Raw genomic sequence first — 15,232 nt, 5'->3', positions numbered from 1 at the left:
GCCCTTATCCTCCTGTTCCTCTATTCTTGCCCTTTTATTTGATTGTAGATGTTAAGCAATGTCTTTTTTTTTTTTTTTTTTTTTTTTTTTTTTTTTTTTTTGCTTCTAAGGATACCATGATCTAGTAACCATCTCCACACTCTCTGTAGGGAAGACCCCCTGTCAGTCACGATGATAACTGGTCCCCAGGCTTCTGGCCACTGGGCTTCACCATTGGCCCCTGTACTCCCGGGTTCCATCATCCCCATGGGTTTTAATGGGCTCAGCTGTGATCTCTCCTACTGGCTTCCCTGGCCCACAGCACAGAGCAACATCAGCGCCCCTGTTGCCAGTGCATTCTTGACAGCCTTGATGTGTGGTGGGCCCTCTGGGACCTCCCGTGGAGTACTCCTTTGCTCAGTGTTCTGGACTCGTGTGATACACACAGGCATGCCCACTGCCCTCAGCCTCTTCACTCCCTGCTCTGCGATTGTCCAGGACAGCTGAGCCATGCCTGCTCTCCTCTGCCTTGGCCATAGCTTACTCTAGGCCTGTAAGAGCCACCCCCAACTCCTGCGACTACACATGGCTAATTCTTGCAGCAACATGGGTGTATAATCTCTTTTCCTACATCAGGTCTAGCTGAGGTGCTCACCTTTACTAGAGAAGAGTGGGGCCCTCTACAAACTCTTGACAGTTTTAGGGATCTGTAGGGGTGACTGTCAGTTATCTTCATCGCTTGTTTTGGGATCCCAGGTTTTCCCAGCCAGGGTCTGACTTTAGCTTAGCAGACCTGCTTGGCTGTGCATCTAAATGTCTCTGGAACTCTTCAGCCTGGCTGTTATATCTTCTTTTTGTTGTGCAGCTTTATCTGTTCTCTCACTACAGGTGACAACTGCCTCTTTCCAAACCACCAAGTTGCCCCTAGTCTTTAACTGTCTGTTAAGCCCAGGGCCTCTCATTATCCCTCTGCAGGGTGTCAATCCAACCTAGCCGTAGTCAGCCAATTCCGCTGTCTATGTGGCATTGTTCTCACCATGTCTTCAGTAGCCTGAATAATCACACCTGCGAGGACATTCCCACACAAGGATATTTTTCTAGGCCACCTCGGTGATATTGTTAGCAGTTTATAGCCTCCAATGTGCCAGGGTCCATGCCACGTGCCACGCAGGACAGTGGGGTGGTGACTGAATCTGTCCCAGACCTCAACTTACTGCTTGTTTTCTCAGGCTCCTTGTGGCTCCACTTATGTTATTTCAGGTTCTCCAAGAAGCAGGTGCCAAGACTGGATTTACTGGGAGAAACAGGAAGGGATCCAGAGGATGGTAGGGCAGCTGTTAGATCTGGATGCAGGTCCAGCTCCCATGGAGGAGAGGGAAGGAAGGAAGACTGGATAGCAAAAGTCTCAGACTGCAGTGCAGTTACCAGAAAGTTTTGGCAAAGCCGATTGGAAGTCCTTCAGCCAAGTTCGCCTTTGAGAGGAGAGCCTTGTGTCCCCTAGGGTAGCACCGGCACCAGCACCCTGCTGTGTTCACTCACTGGCTGGGGGCAACCCTGGGCCTCTGTGTAAATGAAATGGCTGACCCCAGAGCACAGCAGCTGAAGCCCTCGGTCAGTTTCGTTTTCCTCAGTTGGAACCTGGGAGATCTGAAAGATGTGTACTCGTGGTTGCCATAGACATGATACATTTTATTTCTCCTATTTTTAATACCTTTAAATTAACAAATATTTAATATATTTGTCCCTTCCCAAAATAATATAACACCTTCAAATTATTTAACTTTTCTCACCACCACAAGTTGTTGATCAGTATTTTAGGGGTGTGTGTGTGTGTGTGTGTGTGTGTGTGTGTGTGTGTGTGTGTGTGTGTGTGTGTGTGTGTGTGTGTGTGTGTAAGATGTGACGTCTGTGTTTAGGTTCCTTTTGTGTGTTTTTTGCATATAAACGGCCAGCTGTTCCAGCACCATTTGTTGAAAAGACTGTCATTTCTCCATTGACTTGCCTTTGTTCCTTTTTCAAAGATCAGTCAACTATATTTGTGAGCCTACTTCTGGACACTCTATTCTGTTTCATTGAATACATATCTACTCTTTCTCTAATAATACCACACTGTCCCGCTTTATAGTGAGTCTTAAAATTGGGTAATGTGAGGGCTTCAACTTTGTTTTTCTTCTTCAGTATTGTGATGGCTATTCCAGGTCTTTTTCCTCTTCCATATAAGTTTTAGAATCAGTTTGTCAATATCCACAAAATAACTTGTTAGGATTTTTATTGGAATTACATGAATCAAATTAAGTTGGGAAGAACTAGCATCTTTACAATATTGACTATTCCTACCCATGTTCATAGACTAGCTCTCCATTTATTTAGATCCTATTTGATTTTTTTTATCAGAGTTTTGTAATTTTCCTCATAGATATTATATCTGTAGTTAGATTTATGCCTTAGTATTCCATGTTTTTTGTGCTATAGTAAATTATATATTTTTTAATTTCAAAACTTAATTGTTCAATGCTGGTGTATAAGAAAGCAATTGACTTTTGTATATTGACCTGTATCCTTCAACCTTCCTATATTTGTTTATAGGTTCCAGGAATTATTTTGTAGATTCTTTGGCATTTCTATATAAACATATTCATCTGCAGATAAAGACAGTTTTATTTCTCCCCTCCCAATCTGTATGCCTTTTATTTACTTTTCTTGTCTTGTTGTATTAGCTAAGACTTCCAGTATGGTGCAAATAGAAGTGAAAGAGGGCACCCTAGCCTTATTACCACTATTAGGAGGAAAGCATTCAGTCTCTTACTATTCAGTATGGTGTTAGCTCTAGGGTTTTTTGTAGATGTTCCTCCTCAATTCAAGAAGTTCTCTATTCCTAGTTTGCTGAGAGTTTTTATCATGGTGTTAGATTTTGTGAAATGTTTTTCCTGCACCAGTTGATATCATTACATGATTTTTTTCCTTTAGCTTGTTCATGTGGTAGATTACATTTTTTTATTTGAATATTGAACCCATCTTGCATAACTAGAATAAACATCACTTGTCATGGTGTAAAACAATTTTTATTCATGTTGAATTCTATTTGCTAGTATTCTGTTGAGAATTTTTGTATCTATGCTCAAGAGACATATTGGCCTGTACTTTTTTTCTTGTAATGTATTTACCTTGTTTTGGTATTAGGCAATTGCTGGCCATATAGAATGAGTTAGGAACTCTTTCTTCTGCTTCTAATTTCTGGAAGAGATTTAACTTTTCTATAAAGATTTGGTAGAAAACTCACTAGAAAAACCACCTAGATCTTATGGTTTCTTTTTGGAAGGTTATTAATTATTGACTTAATTTATTTAATAGATGGAGATGTCTGAAGAAAGTTTTAGTAGCTGATGTCTTTCAAAGAATTGATACATTTTATCTAAGTTATCAAAATTGTTGGCAAAGAATTATTCATAACATTCCTTTAAATGTCCATGGGACTAATAGTGATAACCCTTCTTTCATTATTTACATTACTAATTTGTGCTTTTTTCTCTTATTTCTTTAGTTAACCGGACCAGAGGTTAATCAATTTTATTGATCTTTTCCAAAAATCAGCTTTTTGTTTTGCTGATTTTTCTCCATTGTTTTTCTTTTTTTCTATTTCATTTATATCTGCTCTAATTTTTACTTCTTTTCTTCTGCTTGCTTTGAGCTTAAATTGTATTTTTTACTCTAGTTCTCTAAGGTGAAATCTTATTGATCTTAGAAGTTTCTTCTTTTCTAAGAACATTTTATGCTATAAATTTTCACCTGAGTTCTTTAACTACATCCTACAAATTTTGATATGTTGTACTTACAGTTCAAAACATTTTCTAATTTCCCTTGAGATATTTTCTTTGACCTGTGAATTGTTTAGAAATGATTTGGAGGCTTTGGAATATGGGTAAAATGACAGAGTAGGAAGACACTGAGCTTACTTCCTGCCATGGACACACCAAAATTACAGCTATTTACAGAACATCTACTGATGAGAAAAACTGGAAGATGAGGAGAAAAGAGCTTCTACAACTAAAGATATAAAGAGGGCGCCAGAAAGAGGCAGGTAGGAGGGGCAGAGATGTGGTATAGTCAAGACCCATACCCCCGAGTGGCTGACCCCAAAGAGGAGAATAATTACAATGGCAGAGGTTTTCCCCAAAGAGTGAGGAGACTAAGCCCCATCCTGTGATCCCCAGCCTGGGGCTCCTGCACCAAGAAGACAAGCCCCCAAAATGTTTGGCTTTTTTTTTTTTAACATCTTTATTGGAGTATAATTGCTTTACAATGGTGTCTTAGTTTCTGCTTTATAACAAAGTGAATCAGTTACACATATACACATGTTCCCATATCTCTTCCCTCTTGCGTCTCCCTCCCTCCCACCCTCCATATCCCACATCTCTAGGTGGTCAGAAAGCACCGAGCTGATCTTACTGTGCTATGTGGCTGCTTCCCACTAGCTATCTATTCTACGTTTGGTAGTGTATATATGTCCATACCACTCTCTCACTTTGTCACAGCCTACCCTTCCCACTCCCCATATCCTCAAGTCCGTTCACTAGTAGGTCTGCGTCTCCATTCACGTCTTACCCCAAAGTTCTTCATGAACTTTTTTTTTCCTCTTAGATTCCATATATATGTATTAGTATATGGTATTTGCTTTTCTCTTTCTGGCTTACTTCACTCTGTATGACAGACTCTATGTCCATCCACCTCACTACAAATAACTCAATTTCATTTCTTTTCATGGCTGAGTAATATTCCATTGTATATATGTGCCACAACTTCTTTATCCATTGATCTGTCAGTGGACACTTTGGTTGCTTCCATATCCTGGCATTGTGAATAGAGCTGCAATGAACATTGTGGTACCTGACTCTTTGAATTACGGTTTTCTCAGGGTATATGCCAATACTGGGATTTCTGGGTCATATGCTACTTCTACTTTCAGTTTTTTAAGGAACCTCCATACTGTTCTCCATAGTGGCTGTATCAATTTACATTCCCACCAGCAGTGCAAGAGTGTTCCCTTTTCTCCACACCCTCTCCAGCATTTATTGTTTCTAGATTTTTTCATGATGGCCATTCTGACTGGTGTGAGATGATATCTCATTGTAGTTTTGATTTGCATTTCTCTAATGACTAATGATGTTGAGCATTCTTCTATGTGTTTGTTGGCAATCTGTATATCTTCTTTGGAGAAATGTCTATTTAGGTCTTCTGCCCATTTTTGGATTGGGTTGGTTGTTTTTTGTTATTGAGCTGCATGAGCTGCTTGTAGAGTTTGGAGATTAATCCTTTGTCAGTTGCTTCACTTGGAAATATTTTCTCCCATTCTGAGGTTTGTCTTCTGGTCTTTTTTTATGGTTTCCTTCGCTGTGCAAAAGCTTTTAAGTTTCATTACGTCCCATTTTTGTATTTTTGTTTTTATTTCCATTTCTCTAGGAGGTGGGTCAAAAAGGATCTTGCTGTGATTTATGTCATAGAGTGTTCTGCCTATGTTTTCCTCTAAGAGTTTAATAGTGTCTGGCCTTACATTTAGGTCGTTAATCCATTTTTATCTTATTTTTGTGTATGGTGTTAGGGAGTGTTCTAATCTCATACTTTTACATGTACCTGTCTAGTTTTCCCACCACCACTTATTGAAGAAGCTGTCTTTTCTCCACTGTATATTCTTGCCTCCTTTATCAAAGATAAGGTGACCATATGTGCATGGGTTTATCTCTGGGCTTTCTATCCTGTTCCATTGATCTGTCTTTCTGTTTTTGTGCCAGTACCATACTGTCTTGATTACTGTAGCTTTGTAGTATAGTCTGAAGTCAGGGAGCCTGATTCCTGCAGCTCCATTTTTCGTTCTCAAGATTGCTTTGGCTATTCTGGGTCTTTTCTGTTTCCATACAAATTGTGAAATTTTTTGGTCTAGTTCTGTGAAAAATGCCAGTGATAGTTTGATAGGGATTGCATTGAATCTGTAGATTGCTTTGGGTAGTAGAGTCATTTTCACAATGTTGATTCTTCCAATCCAAGAACATGGTATATCTCTCCATCTATTTGTATCATCCTTAATTTCTTTCATCAGTTTCTTATAGTTTTCTGCATACAGGTCTTTTGTCTCCTTAGGTAGGTTTATTCCTAGATATTTTATTCTTTTTGTTGCAATAGTAAATGGGAGTGTTTTCTTAATTTCACTTTCAAATTTTTCATCATTAGTATATAGGAATGCCAGAGATTTCTGTGCATTTATTTTTTGTCCTGCTACTTTACCAAATTCATTGATTAGCTCTAGTAGTTTTCTCGTACCATCTTTAGGATTCTCTATGTATATATCAGGTCATTTGCAAACAGTGACAGCTTTACTTCTTTTCCAATTTGTATTCCTTTTATTTCTTTTTCTTCTCTGATTGCTGTGGCTAAAAGTTCCAAAATGATGCTGAATAAGAGTGGTGAGAGTGGGCAACCTTGTCTTCTTCCTGATCTTAGTGGACATGGTTTCAGTTTTTCACCATTGAGGACAATGTTGGCTGTGGGTTTGTCATATATGGCCTGTATTATGTTGAGGAAAGTTTCCACTATGCCTACTTTCTGCAGGGTTTTTATCATAAATGGGTGTTGAATATTGTCAAAAGCTTTCTCTGCATCTATTGAGATGATCATATGGTTTTTCCCTTCAATTTGTTAATATGGTGTATGACATTGATTGATTTGCGTATATTGAAGAATCCTTGCATTCCTGGAATAAACCCTACTTGATCATGGTGTATGATCCTTTTAATGTGCTGTTGAATTCTGTTTGCTAGTATTTTGTTGAGGATTTTTGCATCTATATTCATCAGTGATATTGGCCTGTAATTTTCTTTTTTTGTGTGACATCTTTGTGTGGTTTTGGTATCAGGGTGATGGTGGCCTTGTAGAATGTGTTTGGGAGTGTTCTTCCCTCTGCTATATTTTGGAAGAATTTGAGAAGGATAGATGTTAGCTTTTCTTTAAATGTTTGATAGAATTTGCCTGTGAAGCCATCTGGTCCTGGGCTTTTGTTTGTTGGAAGATTTTTAATCACAGTTTCAATTTTAGTGTTTGTGATTTGTCTGTTCATATTTTCTCTTTCTTCTGTTTCTTCCTGATTCAGTCTTGGCAGGTTGTGCATGTCTAGGAATTTGTCCGTTTCTTCCAGTTTGTCCATTTTATTGGCATAGATTTGCTTGTAGTATTCTCTCATGATCTTTTGTATTTCTGCAGTGTCAGATGTTACTTCTCCTTTTTCATTTCTAATTCTATTGATTTGAGTCTTCTCCCTTTTGTTCTTGATGAGTCTGGCTAATGGTTTATCAACTTTGTTTATCTTCTCAAAGAAACAGGTTTTAGTTTTATTGATCTTTGCTGTCATTTCCTTCATTTCTTTTTCATTTATTTCTGATCTGATATTTATGATTTCTTTCCTTCTGCTAAATTTGGTTTTTTGTTTTGTTTTGTTTTTCTTTCTCTTATTGCTTTTGGTACAAGGTTAGGTTGTTTATTCGAGATGTTTCCTGTTTCTTAATGTAGGATTATATTGCTATAAACTTCCCTCTTAGAACTGCTTTTGCAGCATCCTATAGGTTTTGGGTCGTTGTGTCTCCATTGTCATTTGTTTCTAGATATTTTTTTATTTCCTATTTGATTTCTTCAGTGATCACTTCGTTATTAAGTAGTGCAACGTTTAGACTCCATGTGTTTATATTTTTTACAGATCTTTTCCTCTAATTGATATCTAGTCTCATAGCATTGTGGTCGGAAAAGATACTTGATACGATTTCAGTTTTCTTACATTTACCAAGGCTTGATTTGTGACCCAAGATATGATCTATCCTGGGGAATGTTCCATGAGCACTTGAGAAAAATGTGTATTTTGTTGTTCTTGGATGGAATGTCCTATAAATATCAATTAGGTCCATCTTTTTTACTGTATCATTTAAAGCTTGTGTTTCCTTATTTATTTTCTTTTTGGATGATCTGTCCATTGGTGAAATGGGGTGCTAAAGTCACCTACTATGAATGTGTTACTGTCGATTTCCCGTTTTATGACTGTTAGTATTTGCCTTATGTATTGCGGTGTTCCTATGTTGGGTTCATAAATATTTAGAATTGTTATATGTTCTTCTTGGATTGATCCCTTGATCATTATGTAGTTTCCTTCTTCATCTCTTGTAATAGTCTTTGTTTAAAAGTCTATTTTGCCTGATATGAGAATTGGTACTCCAGCTTTCTTTTGATTTCCATTTGCGTGTAATATCTTTTTCCATCCCCTCACTTTCAGTCTGTATGTGTCCCTTGGTCTGAAATGGGTCTCTTGTACACAGTGTATAGATGGTTCTTGGTTTTGTATCCATTCAGCCAGTCTCTGTCTTTTGGTGGGAGCATTTAATCTATTTACATTTAAGGTAATTATCGATATGTGTGTTCCTATTCTCATTTTCTTAATTGTTTTGGGTTTTTTATTGTAGGTCTTTTCCATCTCTTCTGTTTCTTGCCTAGAGAAGTTCCTTTAGCATTTGTTGTAAAGCTGGTTTGGTGGTGCTGAACTCTCTCAGCTTTTGCTTGTCTGCAAAGGTTTTAATTTCTCCATCCAATCTGAATGAGATCCTTGCTGGGTAGAGTAATCTTGGTTGTAGGTTTTTCTCCTTAATCATTTTAAATATATCCTGCCAGTCCCTTCTGGCTTGCAGAGTTTCTGCTGAAAGATCACCTGTTAATCTTATAGGGATTCCCTTGTGTGTTATTTGTTGTTTTTCCCTTGCTGCTTGTTGTTGCTATGTTTTCTTTGTATTTAATTTTTGATAGTTTGATTAATATGTGTCTTTGCATGTTTCTCCTTGGATTTATCCTGTATGGAACTCTCTGTGCTTCCTGGACTTGATTAACTATTTCCTTTCCCATGTTAGGGAAGTTTTCAACTATAGTCTCGTCAAATATTTTCTCAGTTTTTTTTCTCTTCTTCTTCTGGGACCCCTATAATTCGAATGTTGATGTGTTTAATGTTGTCCCAGAGGTCTCTGAGACTGTTCTCAGTTCTTTTCATTCTTTTTTCTTTATTCTGCTCTGCAGTAGTTATTTCCACTATTTTATTTTCCAGGTCACTTATCCGTTCTTCTATCTCAGTTATTCTGCTATTGTTCCCCTCTAGAGTATTTTTAATTTCATTTATTGTGTTGTTCATCTTTGCTTGTTTCCTCTTTAGTTCTTCTAGGTCCTTTTTAAATGTTTCTTGCATTTTCTCTCTTCTATTTCCAAGATTTTGGATCATCCTTACTATCACTATTCTGAAATTTTTTTTCAGGTAGACTGCCTATTTCCTCTTCATTTATTAGGTCTGGTGGGTTTTTACCTTGCTCCTTCATCTGCTGTGTGTTTTTCTGTCTTTTAATTTTTCTTATCTTACTGTTTGGGGGTCTCTTTTTTGCTGGCTGCAGGATCGTAGTTCCCGTTGTTTTTGGTGTCTGTCCTCAGTGGCTAAGGTTGGTTCAGTGGGTTGTGTAGGCTTCCTGGTGGAGGGGACTAGTGCCTGTGTTTGAGGCTGGATCTTGTCTTTCTGGTGGGCAAGTCCAGGTCTGGTGGTGTGTTTTGGGGTGTCTGTGGACTTATGATTTTAGGCAGCCTCTGTGCTAATGGATGGGGCTGTTTTCCTGTCTTGCTAGTTGTTTGCCATTTGGTGTCCAGCACTGCAGCTTGCTGATCGTTGAGTGAAGCTGGGTCTTGGCGTTGAGATGGAGATCTCTGGGAGATTTTCGCTATTTGATATTACATGGAGCTGTGAGGTCTCATGTGGACCAGTGTTCTGAAGTTGGCTCTCCCACCTCAGAGGCACAGCACTGACTCCTGGCTGGAGCACCAAGAGCCTTTCATCCACATGGCTCAGAATAAAAGGGAGAAAAAGTAGAAAGAAAGAAAGAGGATAAAACAAAATAAAGTAAGATAAAAAATAAAGTAATTAAAATAAAAACTAATTATTAAGAAAAAAATTTTTTAAGTAAAACAAAACAAAACAATTAGATGGACAGAACCCTAGGAGAAATGGTGATAGCAAAGCTATACAGACAAAATCTCACACAGAAGCATATACATACACACTCACAAAAAGTGCAAAAGGGGAAAAAATAATATATATTGTTCTGAAAGTCCACCTCCTCAATTTGGGATGGTTCATTGTCTTTTCAGGTATTCCACAGATGCAGGGTACATCAAGTTGATTGTGGAGATTTAATCCGCTGCTCCTGAGGCTGCTGGGAGAAATTTTTCTCTTCTTTGTTCGCACAGCTCCCGGGGTTCAGCTTTGGATTTGTCTCTGCCTCTGCGTGTAGGTCGCCTGAGGGTATCTGTTCTTTCCTCAGACAGGACGGGGCTAAAGGAGCAGCTGATTCGGGGATTTGGCTCACTCAGGCCAGGGGGAGGGAGGGGTACGGGGCGAGCCTGTGGCGGCAGAGGCCGGCGTGACGTTGCACCAGCCTGAGGTGCGCCGTGCGTTCTCCCAGGGAAGTTGTCCCTGGATCCCGGGACCCTGGCAGTGGCGGGCTGCACAGGCTCCCAGGAGGGGTGGTGTGGATAGTGACCCGTGCTCGCACACAGGCTTCTTGGTGGCGGCAGTAGCAGCCTTAGCATCTCATGCCCGTCTCTGGGGTCCGCACTGTTAGCCACGGCTCGCGCCCATCTCTGGAGCTCCTTTAAGCAGCGGTCTTAATCCCCTCTCCTCGCACACCAGGAAACAAAGAGGGAAGAAAAAGTCTCCTGTCTCTTTGGCAGGTCCAGACTTTTCCCTGGACTCCCTCCTGGCTAGCCGTGGTGCACTAACCCCCTGCAGGCTGTGTTCACGCCACCAGTCCTCTCCCTGCGCTCTGACCGAAGCCCAAGCCTCAGCTCCCAGTCACGCCCACCCCGGCGGGTGAGCAGACAAGCCTCTCGGGCTGGTGAGTGCCGGTCGGTCGGCACCGATCCTCTGTGCGGGAATCTCTCCACTTTGCCCTCCGCACCCCTGTACCTGCGCTTTCCTCCGTGGCTCCGAAGCTTCCCCCCTCTGCCACCCGCAGTCTGCCCTTGAAGGGGCTTCCTAGTGTGTGGAAACCTTTCCTCCTTCATGGCTCCCTCCCACTGGTGCAGGTCCCCTTCCCTATTATTTTGTCTCTGATTTTTCTTTTTCCCTACCCTGGTTCGTGGGGAGTTTCTTGCCTTTTGGGAAGTCTGAGGTCTTCTGCCAGCGTTCAGTGGGTGTTCTATAGGAGCAGTTCCACGTGTAAAAGTATTTCTGATGTATCTGTGGGGAGGAAGGTGATCTCCATGTCTTACTCTTCCACCATCTTCCCTCTCCCCCAAAACGTTTGGCTTTGATGACCAGTGAGACTTACTTTCAGGAGACCCAGAAGGCTGTGGGAAATAGAGCAGTAATTTGAAAGAAGCCAGGGTCAGACCCACCTGCTGATCTTGTAGAGCTTCCTGGAGAGGCAGGAGGCAACTGGAGCTGACCCTGGGGACCTAGGCAAAAGGAGTCAGATGTAGAAAGAAAAATATCATATGATTTCACTTATATGTGGAATTTAAAAACAAAACAAATGAACAACATAACAAAGAGAAGCAGAGTCATAGATACAGAGAAAAAACAGGTGGTTGCCAGAAGGGAAAGTTTGGGGGAAGAGAAAAATAGGTGAGGGAGATTAATAGGTACAAACTTAAGAGTTTCAAAATAAATGAGTCACAGGTATGAAATGTACAGTGTGGGGAATATAGTCAATAACTATATCAATGACTATGTAATATATTTCTGTGTAACTAGACTTATGGTGGTGATCATTTTGGTATGTATAGAAATACTGAATCACTGTGTCATGTAATAGGAACTAACATAGTGTTGTCAATCAATTATACTGCAAACAAACAAACTCAGAAAAAGAGAACCAATTTGTGGTTACCAAAGGCAGGGGGTGGGGGGATGGGAATTGGATGAGGTTAATTAAAAGGTACACATTCTAGGGAAGTAATGTACCACATGATAAATACAATTAATCCTGCTGTATCCTAAGCGTTCTCATCACAAGGAAAAAAAATTTTAATATTTCTTTAATTTTGTATCTATATGAGATGGTGGGTGTTCACTATACTTACTGTGGTGTCACTTCATGATGTTTGTAAATCAAATCACTTTGCTGTACACCTTAAACAGATACAGTGCTGTGTGTCCATTATATCCCAATAAAACTAGAAGAAAGGATAAAGAAATGATTTGGACAGTTAATTTTACTGTTATTGACTTCTAATTTAATTCCATGGTGGTCAGAGTGCCTACTTTGTATGATTTCAGTTCCTTTCCCTCTTTCCCTCACCCCACATAATTATGAGACAACACCAGGACCTTTATATAAATTAAAACTGATGTCAGTATATCAGTCTCAGAGAGGGATCAAAATGGCAGAGTAGGAGGACATGGAGCTCACCTCCCTACACAAACACATCCAAAATACATCTACAAGTGGAACAAAACTACTATACATAAATAGATTAGCAACAAGAACCTATAAGTTCCCTGCATAGCACTGGGAACTATATTCAATATTTTATAATAACCTATAATGGAAAAGAATCTGAAAAAAATAACTGAATCACTATGATATAAGCCTGAAACTAGCACAATACTATACTTAAACTATACTTCAATTAAATACACACACACACACACACACACACGCGTGTATGTGTGTGTGTGTGTGTGTGTCTTGGGGCCAGCAGGCAGCACCACAGTGGGGTGACCACCTTACCTGTTGTCCCTACTTATTGACACAGTTTCTCTTACTTTACTCAGAAGGCAGTTTGCAGTAGCTCCTGCCAAGAGAGTTCCTCTCACTTTCAGTGTTAAGTGTATTGTTTCTGGGTAAGATGTTAATATTAGGAGAAGGTGAGTGGAGGCCATACTTGAACTCTATCTTTTCAACTTTTCTGTAAATCTGAAGTTAATACAAAGTAAGGCCATGAAATAGGTGATCATTACCTCAGCTGTCTCCTATAATTGAGAGTTTCATAAAGGGAAAATGGAAATAATACATTTAATTCAGTTTGCATTGGTTTAACCTAAAGGAGTAAAAGAAAAGCTCTGTTAATAATTTCTCATTCTTAAGTTCAAGTAAACAGGACAGTAATGGTTCCATTATTTTAGGACATGAGAATGAAAATTGCTAAAAGTTGTAGGTTTAGATCAGAGACTCTTGCAAGAAAGTAGTGAAGGTGGCCTATGAAGCCAGATTTCAAAACAAGTGAGGACAGAGGAGCATTGAATTATAAAGCAACTGTATATAAATCATGGTGTCTTTCAGTGAGTCTGCATGGATGAGAGAATATTTATAGATGCAGAAATCTTCATATGCTCTTAGGATCAGAAGGAAAACCTAGTAATAAGAGATTTCGGATGCTGGAAATAGGAGACAATGGATTTGATACTTGCCTAAAGGAAGTAGGGGTAGGTAGATTAAAGACCGTACAGGTGAGGAACTTGGCTGTGATTTAGAGATGGTAAACAAAATGTACAGTGATCATCATGCACTCATCACCCAGCAGTTCCTGACTTGGTTTCATCTACACCGCTGCCCACTTGCCGCCTCCCATATTGTTTGTGAAGCAAATCCTCAACAGGTATAATTTCATCCATATATATTTTAATATGTATCGCTAAAAAATCCCCTTTAAAAAATAACAAGCACCAGTTTTACCACTAAAAATAATAATAATCCCTAATGTCACCAAATACTCAGTCTCTGTTCGAAAGTCCAATTAGTTCATATATGTAAGAAATGATTTTATTTTCTTACAGTTTGTTTGAAGCAATATATAAAGAAATTCAAACCATTATAATCAGACAATATCTCTTAAGTCTTTATAATAGACTTTTTTTTTCCCTTTACATTTATGTATTGAAGAATCTAGATCATTTGTCCTTGACTTAGTTCTGGCTGTTATAAGAAAATACCATAGACTGGGTGGCCTAAACAGTGAACATTTACTTCTCACAGTTCTGGAGGCTGGGAGGTCCAGGTCAAGGTGCAGCATAAATCTACCACTTACTAGTTGTATGTTCTTTGTCAAATAACCCTTTGAAACCCTTCTGAGTGTCATGTAGTTGTAATATGAAGCAGCCTCGATGGCACCTTCTGGAGATGGGCACTGCCACCCACTGTCACGATGCTGGCCGCCCTGCTGGTACCCACTCATTGGTGTTGCCATGATCTCCAGTGGGAGCCTTTGTCAGTATCTCCCGGGGCTGTTGCTTTTTTTTCCCATCAGCAATGTAGGAAGCCCATAGTATAGAAGCAGTATAATACACATATAGAGACATATTAGTTTGGGGACAAAGAGCCGATATTTCATTTGTTTAGAGTCTAGAAGGAAAGTATAGACCCAACACTTCCCTTATGTCCCAACTTGATTACAGGTTCATTTCTGAAATAGGTTGGACACATAGTGATTAATTTTGAAAATGGTTGGACCAGGGATAGCTACCAGTATATGGACGACTCTTGTCAGCTGCTAACATCTGAGTCCAAAAACCCTAACATGAAACCTTAAGAGAACTACTGTTGGTGCCTGAGGAGTTGAGTCCTCTTGGTAATAATAACTGCATGAATGAACTCAGCATTTGGATGGGGAAAGAATATCCCATGTTGGAAAGTAATCATAGCTTTTATACGTGTGTGTGTGTGTTTGTGTGTGTGTGTGCATGCTTTGACAGCTTTTTGGAGACTACAGCCTATTTCTTCATGAGACCAAAAATTGGAGAGAAGGAAGTGTCCCCAAATGTTTTCTTCAGTATCTGGCATGAATTCAGCTCCGACTTTAAAGACTTTTGGAAGAAAGAAAACAAACTTATTCTACAAGAGAGGTAGGTGTTTTTCATTTACACAGTGGCATTTTGAAACATGTTTTCTCAGGTGTGGCCAATTAGGGATTGCCAACTTTTATAGCCTGAATGACAAATTAGGTTCTAACTCTGGGTCTCCAGTCTGAGAGGGTGCTGAGATCGGACAGTATTTGCAGCCTGAGTAAGAAAAGTCAGCACAATGGCTGTGATGCTACAAAGGACAGCTAGAGTGATGGTTTGCCAGGACCACCTTCTGGTAAAACAGCTTCTGTGATGAGGACGCCACACAGAAGCAAACAAGGTAAGAACAGGAGTGAAAGAACACTGCCGAGATGACAAACCCACTCACTTCAAAAGACCATAAGGTAAGACGAG

General features: G+C 39.7%; 1 protein-coding gene across 1 annotated transcript in view; it reads left to right on the top strand.

Annotated features, from left to right (window-relative positions):
- The window catches only part of FMN2 (formin 2), a 312,579-nt gene that overhangs the window by 266,751 nt on the left and 30,596 nt on the right, over window positions 1-15,232 (top strand). The window contains exon 16 of the mRNA XM_060126886.1: window positions 14,729-14,878. Coding sequence (XP_059982869.1) covers window positions 14,729-14,878 — 150 coding nt within the window. The remainder of the gene's footprint in view (window positions 1-14,728; window positions 14,879-15,232) is intronic.

This window comes from Lagenorhynchus albirostris, chromosome 16 (assembly GCF_949774975.1).
Source record: "Lagenorhynchus albirostris chromosome 16, mLagAlb1.1, whole genome shotgun sequence".
Lineage (NCBI taxonomy): Eukaryota > Metazoa > Chordata > Mammalia > Artiodactyla > Delphinidae > Lagenorhynchus > Lagenorhynchus albirostris.
This window is presented reverse-complemented; position numbering and strand designations above follow the sequence as displayed.